General features: G+C 41.0%; 1 protein-coding gene across 3 annotated transcripts; it reads left to right on the top strand.

Moving 5' to 3' along the window:
• The first annotated feature begins 197 nt into the window (after window positions 1–197).
• ZNF239 (zinc finger protein 239) lies at window positions 198–23,874 on the top strand. Of its 3 annotated transcripts, XM_063085665.1 has the most exons (3): window positions 198–252; window positions 1,064–1,105; window positions 22,061–23,874. In XM_063085665.1, the coding sequence occupies exon 3, from the start codon at window positions 22,070–22,072 to the stop codon at window positions 23,540–23,542; it is 1,473 nt and encodes a 490-aa protein (XP_062941735.1). In that variant the 5' UTR covers window positions 198–252; window positions 1,064–1,105; window positions 22,061–22,069; the 3' UTR covers window positions 23,543–23,874. The 3 variants fall into 3 exon arrangements, with proteins under 3 accessions (XP_062941735.1, XP_062941737.1, XP_062941736.1); XM_063085667.1 differs by lacking the exon at window positions 1,064–1,105 and having other exon boundaries at window positions 211–252; XM_063085666.1 differs by lacking the exon at window positions 198–252 and having other exon boundaries at window positions 433–1,105.
• The last annotated feature ends 80 nt before the right edge of the window (window positions 23,875–23,954 follow it).

Below are 23,954 nucleotides of genomic sequence, written 5' to 3'. Positions count from 1 at the left end.
CTAAAATAATTCTTACGCGTTTGTAATAAAAAAAACCAGGAAGATGAAGCGTGAACTCGTCGCTGCCCTCAAAGAACAGGGAAATCGGCCTCAGCGCCACCAACTGGAAGCGCGAGGCCGGCGCCGGAAGTTGGCGCCGGAAGGGGCGTGGCCGCCCGTGGCCTGCCGGGACTTGTAGTTCGTGGCCCTTGGGGCGGGCGCGGGTCGGTATCCGGAATCCAGCGCTTCCAGGTGGGGGAGTCCACGTGGGAGGTGAGACGGGTCGGGCGCCCGCGCCGCTGGCAGCTGCATCCCGGGGTCAGGATGTGGGTGCGCCGCGGGGGAGGCGCCGCGAGAGCTGGATGCGTAGGCAGGGCGGGGTGGCTGTGGGAGGGCGCGACCAGGGCCGCACGTGTGTCCGCGCGCCGCGTTGCCGAGCTGTCGTGTCCTCGGCCCCACCGCGGCCCGGCCGAGGCTAGGCGGTCCCTACCGCTGGGCGGCCGCGGCTCCCAGGGCCCCTGCTCCCGCCTGACGGAGCTCTGGGCTGGGCCGGCCTGGAGGCACCACGCTAGTGAGTGGCCTTATTCCCAGGAGGTTTTCGGTGGGCGTTGGCGACCGAGAGAAGCTCCTGGGAGGGACCTAGGGTCGCTTGAAAGAGGTTGCATTGGAGCCTCTGCGCCCCAGAAACGGGCCCCTGAGAATGAGGTCGAGGAAGGCGTCTTGGGCAGCTGAAATCTATCCCGACAGGCGACACATAACACTCGAGAGCTCCCACTCTAGAACTTTAGGCAGAAATCGGAAAATCAGAGGAAATGAGAGCGTCTTAGAGCAGCTGGGGGCCGCGGAATTTACTTACCCTCATGGGTTTTGGAGGAGACTTGGCCTGTTTGGTCCAAAGCCCTTTAGGGAGACTGGAAAGGCACCTCAAGAGAGAGAGTGCTGGAGAAGGGTTAACTGAAAAGGGATCGGTCGTTGGAGCTGAGTAACTTTTTTCCTACAGTCTTGCTGGACAGGCTAGTCTGCATCTTGCAAAGTGGGCTTGATTTTCATGGCTTTTTCTCTTTCCCTAACTCGGCCTTCCCAGGAATCTGGCCTTCCCTGAGTGGAGGAAATAACCAAATTCCAGGTGAGTTGAGTTTCTCTTCTCCTAAAATGCCATCTCTGAAAATAGACGTAACCTCTCTTGGGACAAAAGGTAGGCATCAGCGATCATTGAGCGCCCATCTGTTGTCAGGTTCTGTCTCTGTACCGTGCCTTGTAATCCTCTTTATTGTCAGCCTTCAGTGTGAAACGTGGTATTTTATAGATAGGGGTGTAAGGACATTAAGATACTAAGGGTATATAGCTAGCAAATGATGTTACCAGGCTCTGCACAGTTATCTGCTAACTTAAGTTTCCAGGTTAGCTTTCACTGTTCCACCCTGCATCCATGAATTTGGTGCACTCCTCAGAGCACTGGACTATGCTCTTTGATGGAAAGACCACAGAGCATCTTTGCCTGGTCCTCTCAAAGCTTGCCTTTTTCTGCCTGACATTTCACTAACATGGAGTCATTCAAGGCTCTTGCGTGTTCAGTCCAGTGCTAAGTGGTCTCAGGAAAACAGAATGATAAACTATGGTGCTTTTCTTCAAGGAGTTTACGCCTTGATGAACAGATTATGCATACACAAAAAGTATGCATATTTATGGTGATCATTTTTTAACCACGAAAGAGTTAAAAACATGAGAACATTTGTTAAATGGCAGCACGGTGGTTACAAAATCACTCCTAGAAATGCTGCTGTACCAGGATATGCATCAGAATTATCTGCGGTGTTTTTTTTGAAGAATTAAGGTTCCTAGCTCTTCTCTCCAGACATACTGAGAGGAGAATTTCACTCCTTTTTTATCCCATTCATCTTTGGACATCCAAAGATTTATTGCATTTCTTGTGAAATATCTCTCTGCATACTTGATGTGTCTCTAAGCTGGGTAAGGTGAGTTATTCCTCTTGTAAGCTATGCTTGCTCTGCTCCCTTTCAGCAACATTTCTCCATATGTAATTGAAACAATAAATTTTAAATTACCAAGTAACATTGCTTTTTGTGTGTGTGTATTAGAATTTATTAGGCAATAAAGATAAATTAAAAATGGATTAAAACAATAAGGCTGGATTCCTAATTCACTTATTCTAAAATAAATTCTTGAGGGATTAAAAAAGTTGAACTAAAAAAGTGGAACAAAAGCACTTTAGGAATATGTATAGATTATAGATAGTCTTGGAGTTTTATAAGCACATCATGAAATTCAGAAACCAAAAGGTAAAATATCAGCAAATTAGAGTACACAGATTTTTGTAAATAGCTGCATTACAACAACAACAAAATGATAATTAAGTCAGAAGATAAACTGAAGGAAAATATGTGATGCATGAGAGATAAAGAGCTAATTCTCAAGCTATATTAGGAACTTTTGAAAATCAGTAAAAAAAAAAAAAATAATAATAAAACCCAGTAAAAAAAATTGAATATTGACATTAAAGTGCAGTTCACGGATGACAAAATTCAAATGGCCAAATGCATATGACAAAATGCTCAAATTTACCTGAAAAAAAATTTTTTAGTACATAAAGTATATATTTTTTAACATTTATTTGTACACAGTTGTGGGGTACATACAGCGTGTTGTTTCAATATGTGCATATACTGCACAATAATTCATTTTGGGTAGATAGCACAGTTTCGTACCTATTAGTCCACCACTTTTCCTCCTTCCTCCACTCTCCAGCCTCTGTTAACCATTATTCTACTTTCTACTTCTATGAGAACCACTGTTTTTTGTTTGTTTGTTTTTTTAGATTTCACATATGAGTGACATCTACCATGTGGCATTTGTCTTTTGTGCTTGACTTACTTCACTTAATATGATGGTTTCCATTTCCATCCGTATTGCTGCACATGATAGGATATCTTTTTTTTAATAACTGAGTAGTGTTCCATTGTGTATATAGACCGCATACTTTTTTATCCATTGTTGGACATTTAGGTTGATGCCATCTCTTAGCTATTGTGAGTAGTGCTGCTGTAAACTTGGAGTGCAGGTGTCTCTTAAATATATTGATTTCATTTCCCTTGAAATATATACCAAACATATACCCAGTAGTGGGATAGCTGCGTGGTGAGGTAGATCTATTTCATTTCTCTGAGGAACCTCCATACTGTTTCCCACAGTGGCTCTACCAATTTACACTCCCATGAGCAGTATAGGAGAGTTCCTTTTTCTCTGCATCCTCGGCACCATCTGTTATTTTTTCTGTTGTTGATAATAGCCATTCTGACTGGGTTGAGATGATATCTCACAGTGGTTTTAATTTGCTTTTCTCTGATGGTTAGTGACGTTGAATATTTTTTCATATGCCTGTTGGCTATTTATATATCTTTTAAGAAATGTCTGTTCAGGTCCTTTGCCCATTTTTTAATGGGTTTTTTTTTTTTTGCTGTTGAGTAGTTTAAGTTCCCTGTATGTTCTGGATGTCAGCCCCTTGTCTGATGTGTAATTGGTAAACACTTTCTCCCATCCTTTTGGTTGTCCCTTCATTTTGTTGATAGTGTTCCTTTCTGTGCAGAAGCTTTTTAGTTTGATGTAGTCCCATTTATGTATTTTTGCCTTAGTTGCCTGTGCCTTTGTAGTCTTGCTCAAAAAAGCACTACCCGCTCCCATTTCCTGTAGCATTTCTGCTATGTTTTCTTCTAGTAGTTTCATAGCTTTCGGTCTTAAATTTAGGTCTTTGATCTGTTTTGAGTTGATTTTTGTATGTGGTGAGAAATAGAGGTCTAGTTTCAGTCTTCTGCATGTGGCTATCCAGTTTTCCCAACACCGTTTGTTGAAGAGGCTGTCCTTTCCCCATTGTATATTTTTGGCACCTTTGTTGAAATCAGTTGACTGTAAATGTGTGGGTTTATTTCAGAGCTCTCTATTCTATTCCACTGGTTGATTTGTTTGTTTTTATGCCACTATCATGCTGTTTTGGTTACTATAGCTTTATAGTATATTTTGAAGTCAGGAAGTGTGATGTCTCCACTTTGTTCCTTTTGTTCAGGATTACTTTGGCTATTCTGGGTCTTTTTTGGTTCCCTACAAGTCTTAAGATCTTTTTTCTTTTTTTTTTCTATTTCTGTGAAGAATGTCATTTGTATTTTCATAGGGATTGCATTGAATGTGTAGATTGCTTTGGGTAATATGTAAATTTTGATTATGTTAATTCTTCCAACCCTTGAACTTGGGATATCTTTCCATTTATTTGTGTCTTCAGTTTTTTCTATCACTGTTTTATAGTTCTCTGTGTAGAGGTCTTTCACCTCCTTAGTTAAATTTACTCCTAGGTATTTCATTTTTTTGGTAGCTATTGTGAATGGGATTCCTTTCTTGATTTCTTCTTCAGCTGTTTCATTGTTGGCATATAGAAAGGCTATTGATTTTTGTGTGTAATTTTGTATCCTGCCACTTTACTGATTTCATTTATTCCAATAGTTTTTTGATGGGGTCTTTAGGGTTTTCCATGTATAGGATCATGTCATCTGCAAATAGGGATAGCCTGACTTCCTCCTGTCCAATTTGAATGCCCTTTATTGCTTTCTCTTGCCTTATTACACAGGCTAGAACTTCTACTACTATGTTGGATAAGAGTGGAGAAAGTGGGCATCCTTGTCTTGTTCCAGATCTTAGAGGAAAAGCCTCCAAGTTTTGTACATTCAATGTGGTATTGGCTGTGGGTTTGTTGTAGATGGCCTTTATTGTGTTGAGGTACATTCCTTCTGTAACTTATTTGTTGAGTGCTTTTATCATGAAGAGGGTTGGATTTTATCAGATGCTTTTTCTGCATCTGTTGAAATGATCATATGGGGTTTTTTTCCCTTTATTCTGTTGATGTGATGTATCTCGGTTATAGATTTGCATATGCTGAACTATCCTTGCATCCCTGGGATGATTTCCACTTGATCATGGTGTATTATCCTTTTAATGTGTTGCTGCATTCTGTTTGCTAGTATTTTCTTGAGGATTATTGTGTGTGTGTTCATCAGGGATATTGGTCTGTAGTTTTCTCTTTTTTGTTGTGTCTTTTTCTGGTTTTAGTATGAGGGTAATGCTGGCCTCATAGAATGGGTTTGTAATATTCCCTCCTCTTCAGTGTTTTGGAGGAGTTTGAGAATTGGTACTATTCTTTAGGTGTTTGGTAGAATTCAGCAGTGAAAACATCTGGTCCTGGAGTTTTCTTTGTTGGGAGACTTCTTATTACTGCTTCAATCTCATTACTCATTATTAGCCTGTTTAGGTTTTCTGGTTTTTTCATGACTTAACCTTGGTAAGCTGTATGTGTCCAGGAATTTATTCATTTCTTCTGGGTTTTCCAGTTTGCTCACATATAGTTGTTTGTAGTAGTCTTTTATGATCATTTGTATTTCTGTGGTATCAGTTGTAATGTCCCCTTTTGTCATTTCTGATTTTATTTGAGCCTTTTTTTTCTTCATTAGTGTAGCTAAAGGTTTATCAATTTTATTTATCTTTTTGAAAATCCAACTCTTTGTTTCATCAATCTTTTGTATTGTTTTTTAAATTTTTTAATTCATTTATTTCTGCTCCAATCTTTGTTATTTCTCTCTACTGATTTGGGGTTTGGTTTGTTCACGTTTTCCTAGCTCCTCATTAATTTCTTCTTTGACTCATTCATTGTTTAGGAGCATATTGTTTAATATCTATGTATTTGTAAGTTTTCTAGTGTCCCTTTTGTTGTGGATTTCTAGTTTTATTCCATTGTGGTCAGACAAGGTAGTTGATATTATTTCAGTTTTTAAAAATTTGTTCAGAGTTGTTTTGTGACCTAACATATGGTCTATTCTACATAATGTCCCATGTGCTACTGAGAATGTGTGTTCTGCAGCTATTGGGTGAAATGTCTGTATGTATCTATTAAGTCAGGTCAGCCTATAGTAGAGATTAATTCTCATGTTTCCTGGTTAATTTTTTGTTTGGGTGATCTGTCCTTTGATAAAAGTGGGGTATTATATAGTCCCCAACTATTATTGTGTTGGAGTTAATCTGTCCCATTAGGTCCATTAGTAATTGCTTTAAACAAGTGGGTGCTCCAGAGTTAGGTGTGTATATATTTAGAATTGTTATGTCCTCTTGTTGAATTGATCCCTTTATCATTATATAATGACCTTCCTTATCTTTTTTTTACTTCCCTTGTCTTGAAGTCTATTTTATCTAAGTATAGCAACTCCTGTTCTTTTTGGCTTCCATTTTCATGAAATACCTTTTTCCATTCCTTCACTTTCAGTCAGTGTGTGTCTTTATTGGTTAGGTGAGTTTCTTGTAGGCAGCATATTGTTGATCTTGTTTTATAATTCATTCAGCTACTCTTTGTCTTTTAATTGGGGCATTTAATCTGTTTACATTTAGGGTTATTATTGACATGTAGGGAATCATTACTGCCATTCTGCTTTTTGGGATTTTTTTTTTTTTAGTTGTAGATCTTGTTTTCCTTTTTTTTAGTCTTACTGTCTTTGTGATTGAGTGATTTTCTCCAGCTTTACACTTTACTTTCTTGATATTTATTTTTAGTATGTCTCTTCTAAATTTTTGAGTTATGGTTACCATGAGGCTTACAAAAACCATGTTATAGTTAGCTTTTGTTATACTGAACAATTTAACTTTGATATCTAAGGAAAAAAACAAAGCCAATTCTATGCTTTGGCATCATTCTGCTCCACTTTGTGACAATTTGTTGTTCCAAGATATATGTTTTAATATTACCTATCTCTTATATGGTTGTTGTATTTGTTGGTGTCTTGTTAGGTTTGTCCCTTAGTCTTCATACCAAGGATATAAACAGTTTATTCAACAACATTGGAGTATTGTGAGGTTGTCTGTGAACTTACTTTACTAATGAGTTATGTTCTTTCCAATGTTTTCTTGCTGCTCCTTAGCATTGTCTTCTTTCAGATATAAGAATTCCTTTTAGCATTTCTTGTAAGGCAGGTTTAGTGTTGATAAATTTTTTAGCTTTTGTTTGTCTGGGAAAGACTATTTCTCATTCATATTGAAGGTTACTTTTGCTGGATACAGAACTCTTGGCTGACAGTCTTTTTCCTTCAGCACCCTGAATATATCATCCTGTTCTCTTCTGGCCTGTAGGGTTTCTACTGAGAAACCCGCTAAGAGACATATTGGGGCTCCTTTGAATGTTATGGATTTCTTTTCTCTTGCTGCTTTCAGTATTCTCTCTTTGTCTTTGGCTTCTGATAATTTGATTATGATGTGCCCTGGGTTGTTCTTCCTTGGTTTGAATTTGACTGGTGACCTTTGAACTTCCTGTACCTGGATGCTGTCATCTTTCTCCATGCTTGGGAAATTTTCAGCCATTATTTTCTTGAATACGCTTTTTGCATTTCTTCCTTTTTCCTCTTATTCAGGTATGCCAGTGATGGCAGAGGTTATTTTTCTTGAGGGAGTCCCATATTTGCGGTATTTCTGTTTCATTTTTTTCTTAGTCTTTTTTCTTTTTCTCCTCTGATTGGATAATTTCATGTATTTTTTCTTTGGGTCCACTGAGTCTTTCCTCCATTTGATTAAGTCTGCTGTTGGAGCTTTCTGCCAAGCTTTTCAGTTCAGATAATGTATTCTTTATTTCTGGAAATTTTTTTTTAATTGATTCTATTCCTTTGTCACATTTCTCATTCTGCTCCTGAATTATTTTCCAGATATAATTTTATCTTCTCTGTGTATTTTCTTATAACTCCCTGAACATCCTTAAGAGTTATTCTGAATTCTCTGTCAGACATTTTGTAGATCTGCCGTTCCTCTGCATCCATTCCTTGTGCTTTGTTTGTTTCCTTTGGTGGTAACATATTTCTCTGTTCTTTCTTTGTATCTTTATGTTGATGTCTAGGTATTTGAGGAGACTGCTATGTGCTTCTGGTTCTCTAAGGAAGGCTTTTTATGAGGATTGTTAATCACTTCTGGGTCTGGGCTGTGTGGAAATTCTGGCCTGGGACAAGATCTTTCCTGCAGATCGAGCCCCCTGCAGTTCTGTTGCCCTGACCAATTTCCTCTGAGACCAGCTGCCCATGCTGCACCCAGTGTTCCCCCAGTGGGCCAGCCTTTTGCCCACACTCCAGCTGCTTCCCATGGGACAAAAGCTGTACACAGCTGTCCTCTCCAGTTGGTTGCAGCTATCTGCTCCTACACAGGCCATGGGAATCCTGCCAGTGGACTTTATGGCCTGTGGGTTGGTATGGTGTGCTCCAAAGCCCCCCTCTCCCCTGCAGACTCCAAGCAGGTTTACTCAGAGGGTGCCACTGCAGCTTTTTCCAGCTTGTGTGACAGGTAGTCCCCACCTCCATACCAGGCTGGCTCAGAATAATAGGCACCATCCCTATATCTCTCCACCTCCCCTCCCCAAGCTCCATCTGTTCCAGCTTGGCAGTCTTTGCTTTTTAATAGCTGTCAACTGGTTACTTCTGGGAGTGTGGGACACTGGGAATTGTCTATTCTGCCATCTCGATGACATCACTCCTCTAAATGAAGGTAGCACTTTTTAGAAAATGGTTTCTCATTTGACTTCATAAAATCGTTTGTGGAAAGTTACCTCAGGATTGATGCTTAGACTCGTCAAGCATTTGAGCTGGAAGGGGTCAGCCCAACACCTCCCATCCCTGTGCTGGCATTTTCCAGAGGCAGAGGCAAGCTCCAGCTCGAGGAGTGGAAGGGACATGCCCTGTCCTTAGCTGCAGAGAGCAGTAGAGCCAGAGTAAGCCCGTGTTGTCTAACTCCAGCCTGTTCTTCCTCCATAACTAAACAGGACTTCATACCACAAGTTATTTGAATAAAATATCAGGCTGAATTTTAAGGGGAAAGATGGGTTCTTAACAATGCCACCAGCAAAGGCCATCTTTTTGCTTGGCAAATACAATTTTCACGTACATAGGAAGAGACCATGAGCTCTTGTAAAAATCTGTTTGTTTAGAGGACGGAAGCTGCCTCAGGGTACAGAGAGCATGGCATCTCTGTGCCTTGAAACGTAATTGAGGACTTCGACTTCAAGAGAGATTAACATGAGTAAGAGCTTATGTTCAATGTCTTTTTCTTCCTTCTCTTCTACCTGTTCCCTGATGATTATTCACTGCTGATACAGTTGGGGATTGCTAGTATAGTGAAATTTGATATTCTGGTATATGTTAAATGATAACTTTTTGAATTTAAAGAAAGGACTTTATTCCACCAGTCCTTCCTGAGTGTTTTCTTTGTACCAGGGGAGACTATTCATCATTGCGTTGTCTGTTTCTATTGCTGATAACAAAATACGTGGGACTAGGTAATTTGTAAGAAAATGAAATTTATTGCTTACAGTTTCAGAAGCTGGGAAGTCCAAAGTCCAGGGAACACATCTGGTGAGGGTCTTCTTTGGTGGTGGCTTTACAGCAATGCAGGTGTCTCGTGGCAGAAAATGGCAGAGGAGAGAGAGACTATCATCTGCTCTCCTTTTAAAGCCCTCAGAACCTCTCCCACGACTACCATTATTAATCAGTTCATTAGGGCATGGTCATCAGAATCCAATCACCTCTTTAAGGTCCCACCTTTTAATTACCATAATAGGATTTCTCACCCTCAACAGTTACAATGGGGATCAAGCTTTAATGACGTTGGGGGCCATTCAGTGCACTGCAGTCATTCAGATTCTTTCAGTCCCATCTTCATCTTGCTTTAACAGGAGCACTGTTTTCTTTCTCTTTCTCCCTTCCCCTGTCACAATGACTCCTCTTATTTGTCCTGCTCTTGCTGCATTTATCTTCCTGGAATTTTCAAAGTTAGTGGTCCATCAACATATCCTTTCCATTCTTGGCATGGAATCTCCCCCTGCCCCCCTATTACCTGCAGGATGTTAAAAAAATTAACAACTGATTGTCCCATCTATGGCTTGAAGGAAGACATGACTTGTACTATGAAGACTTGGTAGGGAGTTCTTGTGGTCTAGGAACACACTGGAGGGACATTTGGGAGGCGGAATTGGTCAGATCTGAAGTGGTCTGAGTAGTGCTGAAATAGAGAAGGGGGCTTGGACAGTCCAGACAACTGAGTGGAAGATGGACAAATAAAGGGAGAAGAGATCACTGATGGGCTTGAGTCTCGGAAGAGAGCGGAAGGGACTGTGGAGCACACGGGAGATTAGCCTGGGACAGGAAGAAGCCTTCTTCTCTGAGGTGGGAAGAGAGGCCTGGTTGGGAGGAATGGCTGACCCTTGCTGGACACTCGCTCAGCCGTGCCTGGCAAGGCTGGAGGGTGGCACTGTCTGCAGCAGTGCCCTCCACTTCTGCTTCCTTGTCCCCCATGCACAGGCTCTGTGGCTGGCCTTTCCCTCCCTTCCTCAGGCAGAGAGAAACTGGTCACCTTGAAGGGAGAGCTAGGAGAGTGCTGCTGCTCTCCCTCCCTTGGTACCTTCTCCACTGGTCACTAGTTGAATGAGTCATGACACTCCTTCAGGGCAGGCCTGCTTGTCCTCAGTTTCCCTGAGGAGGGTGAGAGTGGTGCCTCTTCAGCTCAGGCCAAAGCTGTCTTAGCTAATCCACTTCATGAGACACCCCTGCCTTCTGAAGGTTCTGGGTACTTCCCTGGCCCATAATTGAACTTTGGGCTTCATATGGCTCTTATATTTTATATAGTCTATGACTCTGTTTCCCAAAGTGTGGCTTAGGGACTGGTCATGAACAGCCAACCCATGAACCATGTAGGCATAAGTACTGAAATTGAGAGTGTTTGTTAAACACACATATATATCAGGGCTGACCGGTTAGCTCACCTGGGAGAGCATGGTGCTGACAACATCAGGGTCAAGGGTTTGGATCTCCATACTGGCCAGCCGCCAAAACATACACATACAGAACAAACCGGTTTTTCACCACAGGTAGTTTGAGAAAAGTGTTGCTCCATCAGACAGAACTCAAGGGAGTCAGACTCACTGAAGTTAACTGAGTCAATACTTGGCCTCTGTTCATGGAGCAGCGCTGCTTGGGGCTTTGGAGATGGGTAGCAAGCAAGTGAGACAGCCTGTGCACTCTCTGGGAACTTAGACCTTAGTGGAGAAAGGCAAGCAGCACAGTAAATGAGAAAGTAAATGAATAAACATGGGAATGAGGCAAGGCATGGGTAGTAGGAAGAAATTAAAACCCCGAGAATGATAGTTACTGGGTGATAATGTGGATTAGACAGTCAAGGAAATGCTTCTCTGAAGAGGGGACAGTGGGCTGAGGCCTGAGTGATAAGGAACCAGGCATGCAAGGATGTGGAGAAAGAACATTCTGGACAGAGGGGACAGCTGGTGCAAAGACCCTAAGTGGAGAACCAGTTTGATGAGGTTCAAGGAACTGCAGCATCCCTGGGGCTCGTGAGTGGGGAGCAAGTCAGACTGAGGTTAGGGAGATGACAGGAACCAGGTCTACAGAGCCTTGCAGGTCGGGGTGAGGAGTCTGCATTTTACTCCATGTCCATTGAAAAGCCTTTGGAGGATTTTATGCCTGACCTGGTTTGTGTTTTAAAAGGTCACCCTGGCTGCTGTGTGCAATTCTCACTGTGCAGAGATCAAGAGGAGAAGCAGAGAGACCGGTTAAGAGGTTGGTGCAGGTGGAGATGGTAACGACCAGGACTGTGGCAGTAACAGTGGAAGGAGGAGAGATTGAGTAGACTCAGGTGGGCCAGAGGTAGTGGTGCTGGGACTTGGTGATGAGGGAAATGTGAGGAAGAGGACCAAAATGATTCCTAGGACTTGGGTTTGAGCAGTTGGGTGGGTCATGTGCTGTTTATTAAAATGGGGGCACCAGGGAAGAGCAGGTGATGGGGATTGTTGGGGGCAAGCGTTCTGTTAGGTTAGGGCCTGTGAGGTTTTAAGTGCCTTTTAGACATCCCAGTGTAGATGGTACGTGGAAAGCCAAGGGGAAAGGCCAGGGCTAGAGGTGAATATTTGGCAGTTGATTGTTGCTTTGCCTCACACAGGATGACAGAGATGCAAAAAGGATTACTCAATGCCCATTTCTTCTGAGCAGTGAGAGACCCCAAAGGGGTTAATTTCCTGGAATCCTCAAGAGAGAGGCATTCCTTCCTTGGGAAATTAACCACAAACTGGGGTTCTCTCCCCGTATTTATTCTCCAGACCATGAAATTACAGAAAAGGAACATAAGTGGAGTTATGGCTAAGTATAGTTTAACAACAGAAGCTGGTAACATCAGTGAAATAACAAAGTGACATTCCATAATGCAATTTGCAAAAGGTTAAGTCAATCCACCAACAAAAGCTTGTTCTTAGCAAACGTTTTCTTTCCCTACAGCAGTTTCCTTAGTTTGTTTACATAACAGTCAAGTAATTTGTCTGTCCTTGAGCCAGCAACTTTGCTGTGTTACAATTCTTTATCTACATCAAAGACTTTAGCCTGGGGAAAGTTTCATGTCTTTTGCAAGGTTAACATTTCTATACGTAATTTTAAAAGGTTAGGCTCAACCTGAAACTACAGGGCTTTGGGAACTAGGCCCTGTGAAATACATCTGCTTTATAAATGTTAGTGCTGTCTACAGTTAATGGTATTTAAACCAAGAGACTAGGTGGGATGCCTAAGGGAAATATTTTATGGTTATGTTTATAAGTGCCTTTTTTTTTTTCCCAGTAATATTCAACTACTTAGCTTAGAAGAAGAAAGGACATGATTGATATGGCTAGGGAAAAACTTAATCAGAATTGTGCTTTGGCCAAGAGAAAGAAAAAGAGGAAAAGTTAGAGGGTTGTCATCTTGATAAAGCAGTTGTAAGGGAAGAGGGAGGAGAGGAGGAAGAGGAAGATGTTTATGGTGTAGGGTGTTGAGAGATTAATATTTCAAGAGCAGAGGGTCTAAGCAGTGAATAGCCCTGATCATGGTCACTGGGCTTGATGAAATGAGTCAGAGATCATTGGCACTATGGAGGTAAAGAAATGTGAGGTCAGAGTGTTGGGTCGATTGTTCTTGCAGCATTGAGGTTGTCAGGATAATGGTGGGTGGTGACAAGGGAAGATTCAGTTGCTTACAGCTTGAGCTGGGATGGGTTGTGGGCAGGAGGGAAGGATTTGGACAGAAGTAGCAATGTAGAGGAGAAAGGAAAGGTTTTCCAACAAAGCTTGACTTACTCAGATCCTGCACTGCAGACTACTTCTATGTCCTCACCTTTTCTAGTGCTGCCACCTGCACCTCCTTCCAGGGCTCTTGGGCAGATGGTTGTCAGTTGAGGAGGAATGTGCTTAATGTTTTAGGAATGAATAACATTCAAGGATGTCTCTGTGGACTTCACCAAGGAGGAGTGGGGTGGACTGGACCCTGCTCAGAGGAAGCTCAACAGAGCTGTGATGCTGGAAAACCAAAGGAACTTGGTCTCAGCAGGTTAAGAGCACATGAACCTGGACACCGACCCACTGGAGCCTTTGTTTCCTAACTCCTTTTTGGCACAAAAGGATGTTTTCTGACTATTCTAAGCCACTAAAGAACTTTACTTGATAAGAATTGGGGAGAATGGTAACTCTACTGGGTTGTTTCAGAAACCATCCCTGTTCCATCTGTGATAAGCCAGGGCTTGGGACTGATTTTGCTTTCTGCACAATCATCCAATCCCTGTGTGTTTCCCAGATACAGTCTCTCAGTTGGAACAAAATGATCATTATGTAATGGAGAATGAACTCTAAAGAGCATCAGGCATCATGGCAGGTTACAAGCCCAGGCTAATCCATGACAGAGCAGTCCCTTTGTCAGTGTTGCTGGAGTTCTCTGAGGTTCTCTGGTCTCTGCAGGTAGTGGGGACTTCTGGGTACTTTCTGTGTACTCCTCCACCTGGCCCTAGTCACTTATCCTCCCTTGTACCTCTGCAGGAAGTTGTGTCTTTCCCATTCACGTTGCCTCCTTATCTGTACTCTTATCTTTTCTCACGTATTTCCACATTGGTCTTGTATCATCTTTGCTTGAGCTTTATTTTCATTGAATATCCCTCTACCTTGCGATCCAATTTCCATTGTTTCTTTCCTTACACATTCAGGAATTCATGCATCTCCCCTCCTGAAAATGATCAAAACTTGTGGTGAGACATTCTCATACCCTAGAGATAGACAAGGGTATAATTGGTACAGTTTTTCTGGAAAACACTTTGCTTGAAACTAAGAGCCTTAAACATTTTCAGATGTAGTAATTCATTTTTAGGTGTCTGTCCTAAGGAAACAATCAGGAACTCCAACTGAAAATCGTGAACAGGGCCGGCCTGTGGCTCACTCGGGAGAGTGTGGTGCTGAGAACACCAAGGCCCCGGGTTCGGATCCCATATACGGATGGCCGGTTCGCTCACTGGCTGAGCGTGGTGCTCACAACACCAAGTCAAGGGTTAAGATCCCCTTACCGGTCATCTTTTAAAAAAAAAGAAAGAAAATCGTGAACAGAGAGTCATTAGAGAAGTATTTAAAATAGTGAAAAAATTAGTTATTTACTAAATTTATCAAAAAGATTAGTCAGACAAAGTATTGTGGATTACAGAAAAGAAAAATATATAGCCATTAAAAATATGTTGATAAAGAATTTCTAATTAGATGGGAAGATTTGTGTGTATACCTAACTAGCTTAACCATGTGAAATTGCCATTTTGTATGACAATTTTGTAGAATGCAGACATTCTACAAAAATGACTGAAAAGCATGGTGGCTTCCAGGGTTTTTCCTGCCTGGGTCCCCGTGACAGCCCTGGTTCTCTCTCCTGAAGGCTGGTAAGCAGGTGGCAGGAGTTGTGCATTTCCACTTTCTTTAAGCAAACCCAGTGCTGTGCTCTGTCCTTGTACCACGATCACTCACTTGGAGGTCACCGCCGAACTTTTATCCCTTTCAGAATATTTACCGTTATCAGTTTTACTGGTGGTTTCATAGTGTTGGCCTTCTCTTGAAATTCTTGTCTTGTGTGGAAGTGTAGTTTTCCTGTTTCTCCAGCTTCTCTCATTCTTTTTCTCTGTGCATTCACTGGCTTGTCTGTCTTTCCTCTAACTTTGGAAATCCCAAAGGGCTCTTTGCTTTTCAATTACTGTACACTGTACATCAGTATTCTTCAACCTTTTTTATCATCACTCTCCCCCCACCAAAAGGAGACAAATTAAATTAAATTTCTCCTTTAGAGAAGTTAAATACTAAGGAATAAGATTTCACCAGGTAAGATTAAGTTTTTGTGGGCCACAAACAGGTGTATTATGTAAGATTTTTCACCTCTTCCCCCCACCCCCAAGAACCAGTTCTCCTGAGGGGCAACATTGCCCTTGTTGTTGGGAATGCATGCTGTATTAGTCCATTTCTGTTGCTTATAACAAAATACACAGAACTAGGTGGTTTATTTTTAAAAATGAAATTTATTGCTTACAGTTTCTGAGGCTGGGAAGTCCAAAGTCCAGGAAACACATTTGGTGAGAGCCTTAGTGGCAAAAATGGTGGAGCAGAAAGACTATCCTCCTCATTCACTCTCCTTTTAAAGCCCTCCAAACCATTCCCATGACCGCCATTTTTAATCCCTTCACTATAACATGGTCCTACAATCTAATCATTTCTTCAAGGCCCCACCTTTCAGTTACCGTAATAGGATTTCCCATTCTCTGTACACTGTCATAGTGGGGGTCAAGTTTTGGGGGGACACTCAATCCAAGCGACATGCTGTATATGTACACTTGTTCAAAGAGCTACTGCATACTTAATGGCTTCAACTCTCCTTTCTATTTTGATCACCCTAGTGTCTGTTTCCTGTCCTATTAATCTCTATTCCTGTGTACACTTGACTATTCAACACTACTTCAAATTCAATGTGTTGAGAATTTGAAAAATTCTTTTCCTTCTTAACTTCCTTTCCTATATTTCCACTTTTGTCAGTGTTAAAGTTCTTCCAGTTCCCTAGTTTAGAAATGGGCCATTATTTTTCCCCATCTTCAATACCTATGAATTTCTCACCAATTCTTACCTGAATTTAACTTCTTTTAAATTTAGTAACACTCATCAGTCCCAGAGATAACACCCTAAAATGTGTCCATTTAATGTTTGAATTATGGCAAAAATTAGCCAGATTGTTGACATCATTATTCAAGCTCAAGTTAGATGTTGCAAGTAGACCTGTCTCAAACACATAACTTACTATATCACTCTTTGGATTAAAACAAACAAATAAACAAAAAACAGAATTACCCTTAGTCACTGGTGTACAGCCCCTAAACTTGCTGCCTGGCTTCCAAGGCCCTTCGTACCCTGGTCTTTGCTATAGAGCATGGTTCTCTGCTGCCCCCACGTTTACCCTCCTGTGCAACTGAGTCTGTTTTCCTGGAGCTCTTCCGTGACTCCTTCCTCTGGAACCTTGATTATACCATGTTCTAATTCCTGACTAATTTTGTCCTTTAAAATTTTATCTGAAATGCATTATCTGTGTGAGACCTTTGACCATCCCTTCTACTTGACCACCTCCTTCTCAGAAATTTCCATTTTTATCTCATAGTCTCAGATTACATAATGTTTTGTATGCTTTTAACCATTAGATCTGTGAGTCTGATTTATTTTCCTTGTTTCCAGCCAGGTTCCTGGAGGGAAAGCAATGTATTTAATATTTCCATTGCTGTGTGTACATAGCCACTATTTAATGATTGACTACTGCAGAGTTTAGCAGAAAAGAAATAATTTTTACAGTCTTTTGTACAAGAAGTATATATATGTGGCGGCTGGCTGTTACGGGGATCTGAACTTTTGATCTTGGTGTTATAACTGGCTCTAACCAAGTGAACTAACTGGTCGGGCCTGTGCAAGCAATATTAAGTAAGGACAACGTATTACTATAAATTCGACAAGTCCTACAAACGATAGAAGAGCACTCTGAGAGAATGAAGGTATGTGATAGGATGAGGGTAGTGTGCATATCGTTAAGAGTTTCAGGGAAAGCCTCTGAAGTGACATTTAAACTGAGAGCTAAAAGAGTAATAGTTTAAACAGCAGACTGGGGAGGAAAAGAATCTTCCATGCAGGGAGAACTGTGCAAAGGGAGACCCAGAGACTCAGCAGGAGGAATGTTGCTAGAACACAGAGTGCATCTGGAAAGAACAGAGTGGGAAGAAGTGGTGGGCAGGCCCTGGCTCACTGGTGGCACTGAAGGTATTGGTAGAATGTGGGATTATGCTAACTACAGTGGGGAGCCATTGGGTCAATGGAGTGGTGGTCTCTGACTTAACCAGTATTACTGTGACTGCTTTGTACAGAATGGTCAGCAGAAGGGCAAAAATGAAGTAGGATATGGACTTCCAGTTTCAAGCTGTGCTCTAGGTTTCTATTTTTATTGATATAAAATTGAACATAGTTGTCCAACATTTTTGTTTCATGTGTCAATTCAGTCAACACAAGTGTAATATGAAATGAAATCACTAATAGTTTGTGTCTTATTTTTTTCTATGTACTCTATATGTATGTATATTACAAATGTATTAAATTTTTATGAGATTATACTGTATGTATTTTTCATTTTGCTGTTCTACTGTGGTACGTGTTAGCTTTTTTATGTCATGTTAGCCCACTACAAAAGGACCCCTTGTCTCTTTTTTTCTTGGGTGACTGGCCAGTATCAGGGTCAAACCCATGACCCCTTTTCTCATGTCAACATTTTCTCCTAATGTCACACACCCACTGTTCATATTATAGTAAATATTTTATTAAAAGCTTAATATCACAAAGTTTTATTACTCCTTATAAAAAACCTACCATCAGTAAAATTTCTTCCCCATTGGTTTTCATACACCTATAATTTCTGCAGCCCCTAGCCATTTTCAAGTATTGTACAATGAGGATGTTGAATAACCTTTGACCATTTACTAATTTTGGCCCATCTCTTGATTTAACTGATCAAAACTGCACTTTTTCTTTTATCATTTCTCCTTTTTCTTTTTGCCATTACTTTTAACATTTGCAAACAAAGTGGTACATTAACCTAGGTAAAGCAATTTGTATGGAAAGGCTTATAATAAAAACTGTTCACTTGATGGAGCCGCCAAAGATTACTCAAAGCCTGTTTCTTCTGAGCAGTGAGAAACCCCAGGGTTAATCTCCCAGAACCCTCAAGAGAGAGGCATTCTTCCATTTGGGAAATTAACCACGAATTGGGGTTCTCTTCCTGCATTTATTCTCCAGACCAGCAAGTTACAGGAAGAGAACATAGGTGGGGTTTTTGCTAAGTACAGTTTAACAGATTTTAACAATAGAAGCTGGTAACATGCAATTGAGTCGATCCACTAACAGAAGCTTGATTTTAGCAAACATTCTCTTCTTACAGCAATTTCCCAGTATCTTTACATATCAATCAGTAACCTGTCTGTCTTTGAGCCAGCAACTTTGCTGTGTTACAGTTTTTTATCTTTCAACAGAGACTTTATAGCCTGGGGAAAATTTCCTGTCCTTTGCAAGGTCAGTATTTGAAACTGCAAGGCTTTGGAAAACCAGGCCCTGTGCAGTACATTTGCTCCATGCATACTCCACATTCACCCTACTCTCCTGCTCCATGGGCCACAAGGTGTCTGCTTGAAGGCACTCAGTTTTAATCCTTTTAGCTGTTCCTTACTAGATCTGTCTTGATGGATCCAAACAATATGCTTATACAGTTATTCCCTTTCTCTCTCCCTCTCTTTTGAAGAATAGTGCATTCAAATGCATTTTTTAAAATTATTTTAAGAAGTGTAGAAAGTGCATGATGAAGTTTCTTTCATGCCTTTTACTCGTGTCTACCCACATTCTGGCCATTGGTTTTTACAGACCATCTGCAGTAAGTAATCTCATATAAATATCATTTCACAATTATGCCTGGGAATCTGAAGAGTAAAGCCTCCAAGCTGGAATGCTGAGTGCACACATTTGTGGTTTTGATAGATAATTATCAAAATATCTGTCTTCATGATGGTGATAATGATTTACACTCATGAACAATGTGTGTCTTCGGACTTCAGCTTTCATGCTGGTGTAACAAGTGGAAGGTGGTACCTCAGAATTGTTTTAATTTGAATTTATTATGTGGTGATATACTGCTGTTTCTCAATTTATCAATATTTGATATTTTCTGTTGACTTTTTCATATCATAGATGATGATATAGCTTTTTTACATTACTTCCCCCAACATGTTCATCTTCCCAAGAGTTTGTCAGAGTCATATCAGTAATTAATGCTTACATTGCTTTGACTTTGTAATTATCGTTCACTGTAGAGTCAAGTAGTATATTATGATTACGGTCTCTTTTTTTCCCCCTGAAGCTAATACTTGCTTTTTAAGAATATATCTTATTTGGGGGGATTTTCATTCCATACTGTTGTTGTAGGGTTTTGGTTAATTATTTTATTTCTTTTACATCTACAGTACACTGCTGAGTGAGTAACTGTTTCAGTAATTGAGGTTTTTCTTGTCTGAAAAAGTGTCTAATTTTTTCCTCCCAGTGAAACAATTGATTGGCTGGGTATAGAATTCTAATTTCACAATCACTTTTCCTCCCAAATTTGGAGATAGTGCTCTATTATCTTCAAGTATCCAATATTCCTGATTAGTAGTTGTGTTGATATAATTCTCATTTATTTGTATATAATCTGACTTTTCTGTCTGATGTTTTTGGTGTTTTCTGGGATTTTTTTTTTTTTTCACATACTATTTTTAGTATTCAATGTGCCCTGTATCTTGAGTTCTGGAAAACTTTTTTTTTTCTGTTATTTCTTTCATCATTTTCTCTCCCTTCATTCTGTCTTCACTGTCCTCATGGAACTCCTTTGGGATGGGCTTTTATCTTTCCATTTGTCTATCCTTTTAATATGCTTTCTAGGAGAATCCCTCAATCTTCCATCTTAGCCATGTTTTCATTTTGCTATCCAAACTCCTGACTGCAGGCCTTAGAATAAGGTGGCCTGACACTTAGCTATGAGACAAGTTATTTACCTCATGTGAGATTCTGCAGCTGTGCCTGAGTGCCCCAGTCACACACAGTAGGTGTTTCTTGTTATCATCTTTTTCAATCATCTTATTCATTTAGAAGAATTATGATTTTTTTCATAGCAGTGTGTTTATATTTTATTATTAGATTATGCTTAATAATTATATCCTCTTCAGTTTGTTTGGGATTCTAATTATGTACCCTTTAAATTCTGTTTCCTCCGTTATTTCTTGAGTTTGTATCTCTTGTTTTTTGTTTGTTTTGTCTGCTCGTTTATTTTTTAACTATCTCCTTATAAGAGGATACTTCAAAAAGTTCGTGTAAACATAGAATTAATGGCTAATAAGACTCTTTCCATGAATTTTTTGAAGTAGCCTCATATTTTTTCAAAAGTCTCATGTTCCCAGCATAAGATCCTGGAGTGCAGGTCCTCAGCTGAAATTGACCCACTTTGGCACATGCATGTTCTACCTTAGGGGACACCTCTGCCAATTGGGCTTGGGAGGGAGGTAGTAAAAATCCAGATGGTGGGCAGCGTAGGCCACTTTTTAAGGCAGCTTCTTCGTGACAATAAGTTACCCAGGCCATGCCCTGCTGCTTCACCGGCAGCTCTGGGCTGTCTGCCTTATCAGAATTCCCACTCAGAGGTTTCCTTGGGGCTTTATCCTGTGCACGTGTGGAGTCAGTTGCTTTTGTATCTTAACCAACCCTGTTACTGTGTAGGTTCAGCATCACCTCAACCTCTGTTTCTCTCTTCAGCCCCAGAAATACTATTAGGGATTCATCTTTGGCAGATCATTTATTTTGTTCCTGAAGCTTTACATGGGGCCACAGCTGTTAGCCACCCAATATTTCAGGGTGGGGGGTGGGGGTTGGGAGAGTGGTGCTGCTAATGGCCACAACTAACCCAGCCATTAGGAATGCATAACAAGTTAATCAGTGTCTTACCTTATAACTGTTGGTTCTAAGTTTGGAATTTGAATTTTTAGGACTTCTTGAGAAGATCTCTTACTCCTGCAAAAGCTTTCTCTTGTGTGTGATTTGAGCTGTGCATCTCTTTTCCTAGTTTCTCCGTCATCCCTAATTCATGTGCTCTTCATCACCTAGGAATTCCTCCACATTTTTATTCTCATGATGGCAACCTTTCCTTTCTCTTTTGTCATTTCAGTTTGTTATGTTATTCAGTCTAACTGCCTTAACCACATACATACTAGTAAGTCTTAAATCTGTATTCCTAGCACAGTTCTCTCTCAAGAGTTCCAGACTCATATATCTCACTGCTTAATGAACAGTGCTGCAAGGGCATGCCACCAGCACCACAAATTAAACAAGTCAGGTTTTGAGTTTGTCACCTGTCCCCCTTTCCTATGTTAGACTGTGTGGCACCACCACATCTGGTCACTCAGGCAGGAACCCGGCATGCTTGATACCTCCTTTCCCTTACCTTCCAGGTATAGTTTGTCATCATGTGATCCAGAATAAATCTCTTCCTGTCTCATCTGCTTCACAAAAAGCTGCTTGTAGTTTTCCTGAACATGTTATATTTTCTCTCCACCTTTCCCTTTTTTTCCCCCTGTCATTTTCTCCCAGAAATCTTCCCAAGGCCCCAAGGCATTCCTACTCTGTGCTCTCATGACCATTTGTGCACACAGCTGTTGTGTTGTGTTGTGCATACATCTGTGCTGCTTACATGGTGGTATCATTGTTGCTGTGTTTTCTTTCTTCCCAGGATGCTTTACCATGTTAAGCAAAAGGATTTTTTTTCTCCTCCTTGTATCTTCCATGAAAGTAGAAATCAATTAAATGCAGATTTAATTAAAATGAAGTGAAATGAAATGTTATTTGTGACAAGGATTTAGGATTCATAGCTTTCTGCACAATTCATGAAGAAATACTATTATTGGCTATGCTTAAAAGCAGAGAGAGAATTTCTATCTTCTGTACCCAGGTCTTCTCTCCTTCTAACATGACTGTAAGAACAAGCTAAACTTTTTCTTACTTACTAAGTCTTCAGGACTTAGGCACTCCTGTTCTGAAAACTTATAATCTACCCTTTGTTTTTATCCCTGAATTCTCTTTGTTCCCTAGGAGACTTGAATGAAAATTCTGTGGAGAATCTTCAAAGAGAAAGGACTTCAAGATCTCTTACATGAGCTTTCCTGCTGGCTAATTTTGGAAGAGATGGCCAGTGTAATAACTGGGAGTCAGGATTATACTGTGAACCTTCAAGGGGAAGTGTATAGAGACCCTGAACTAGATCTTTCCTCTTGTCAAAAGTGGGGAGAATCATCTCATATTTCCAGAAACAAGAACATTGTGGTGACTCTTCAAAGTGATGATTTCAAAAATAATGGAAGTGAAAACTACTTGTCTTTGAAAGTCCCAAGCCAAGTGATGACACAAGACTCTTCAGTGACGTTCTGTAAGAATGAGCCTCAGGATCCTCAGGAAAGCAAAGGTCTCTTTGTAACTAGAGAAGGAACTGAGAGAAAAGTGATAAGTGGGGGAAGTCCTCTCATAGACCATTGTTCAGACAACCTTCAGGTTAAACTTGTGTCTGATGTAACGGAACTGGTCTCGCCAGTGCTCAGTGGCAAGGCAACTTGCCAGAATGGCCAGTCAAAAGAATCGTTGGATCCCTTTGACTGTAACTGCAAAGACGTTTATGGATGGAAATCACGGTTGGTCACTTGTAGTCATCGGAGAGCTCAGACAGAGGAGAAACTCTGTAACCATAATGACTGTGGGAAAATGTGTAATACCAGCCCAGATGTTCATCCATATGAGAATATCCACACTGCAGAGAAACTATACAAATGTGATCGGTGTGGTAAGGACTTCAGTCAAAGCTCAGAACTACAACTTCATCAGAGAGACCACACAGAAGAGAAACCCTACAGATGTGAGCAGTGTGGGAAGGGCTTCACGAGGAGCTCGAGTCTGCTCATCCATCAAGCAGTTCACATGGATGAGAAACCATATAAGTGTGACAAGTGTGGGAAGGGCTTCACCAGGAGCTCAAGTCTGCTCATTCATCATGCCGTTCACACAGGCGAGAAACCTTATAAATGTGACAAGTGTGGAAAAGGCTTTAGTCAGAGCTCCAAACTGCACATCCATCAGCGAGTCCACACTGGAGAGAAGCCCTATGAGTGTGGGGAGTGCGGTATGAGCTTCAGTCAGCGCTCAAATCTACACATCCACCAGCGAGTCCACACAGGAGAAAGGCCCTATAAGTGTGGAGAGTGCGGGAAGGGCTTCAGTCAGAGCTCGAACCTTCACATTCACCGGTGCATCCACACAGGAGAGAAGCCTTACCAATGCTATGAGTGTGGGAAGGGCTTCAGCCAGAGCTCGGATCTTCGCATCCATCTCCGAGTCCACACTGGAGAGAAGCCCTATCACTGTGGCAAGTGTGGGAAGGGATTTAGCCAGAGTTCCAAACTCCTTATCCACCAGAGAGTGCATACTGGGGAGAAGCCCTATGAGTGCAGCAAATGTGGAAAGGGCTTCAGCCAGAGCTCCAACCTTCATATCCACCAGCGGGTTCACAGGAAAGATCCCCATTAAGTGACCTGAGCCCACTCGGGTCTTCAAAGTGCTCCTACTATAAAGACTTAAATATTTTTAAGATCACCCTTACCTTTATGATCTATGAAGAACAGATAATAATTATTCAGATATGTTCTCTCATTGAAAAATTATTCATCCTTTTAAAAGTATTTAAGTACAAGTACTTTGTTATGCTATACAATGAATGGATTATTCTGGTTCCTCAGATGGGTAGAGTGACAACATCTGTACTTTGCAATTCAGCTGGTGTTACTGGAACTACATGTCCTACCCAGCATTGTCAACTGCAGTAACTTTATATTTGTCTAAGCAGGACGTGTTTGCCTTTGTTCACATTCTCTGAGAAATTAGAACTCTGGTTTCTCTTCAAATGATGGGCCTTGTGTTTTTCATTATTTCCTTTCAGTCG

This window comes from Cynocephalus volans, chromosome 2 (assembly GCF_027409185.1).
Source record: "Cynocephalus volans isolate mCynVol1 chromosome 2, mCynVol1.pri, whole genome shotgun sequence".
Lineage (NCBI taxonomy): Eukaryota > Metazoa > Chordata > Mammalia > Dermoptera > Cynocephalidae > Cynocephalus > Cynocephalus volans.
Note: the sequence above shows the minus strand (reverse complement) of the source record. Positions and strands in the feature narration are given on the sequence as shown.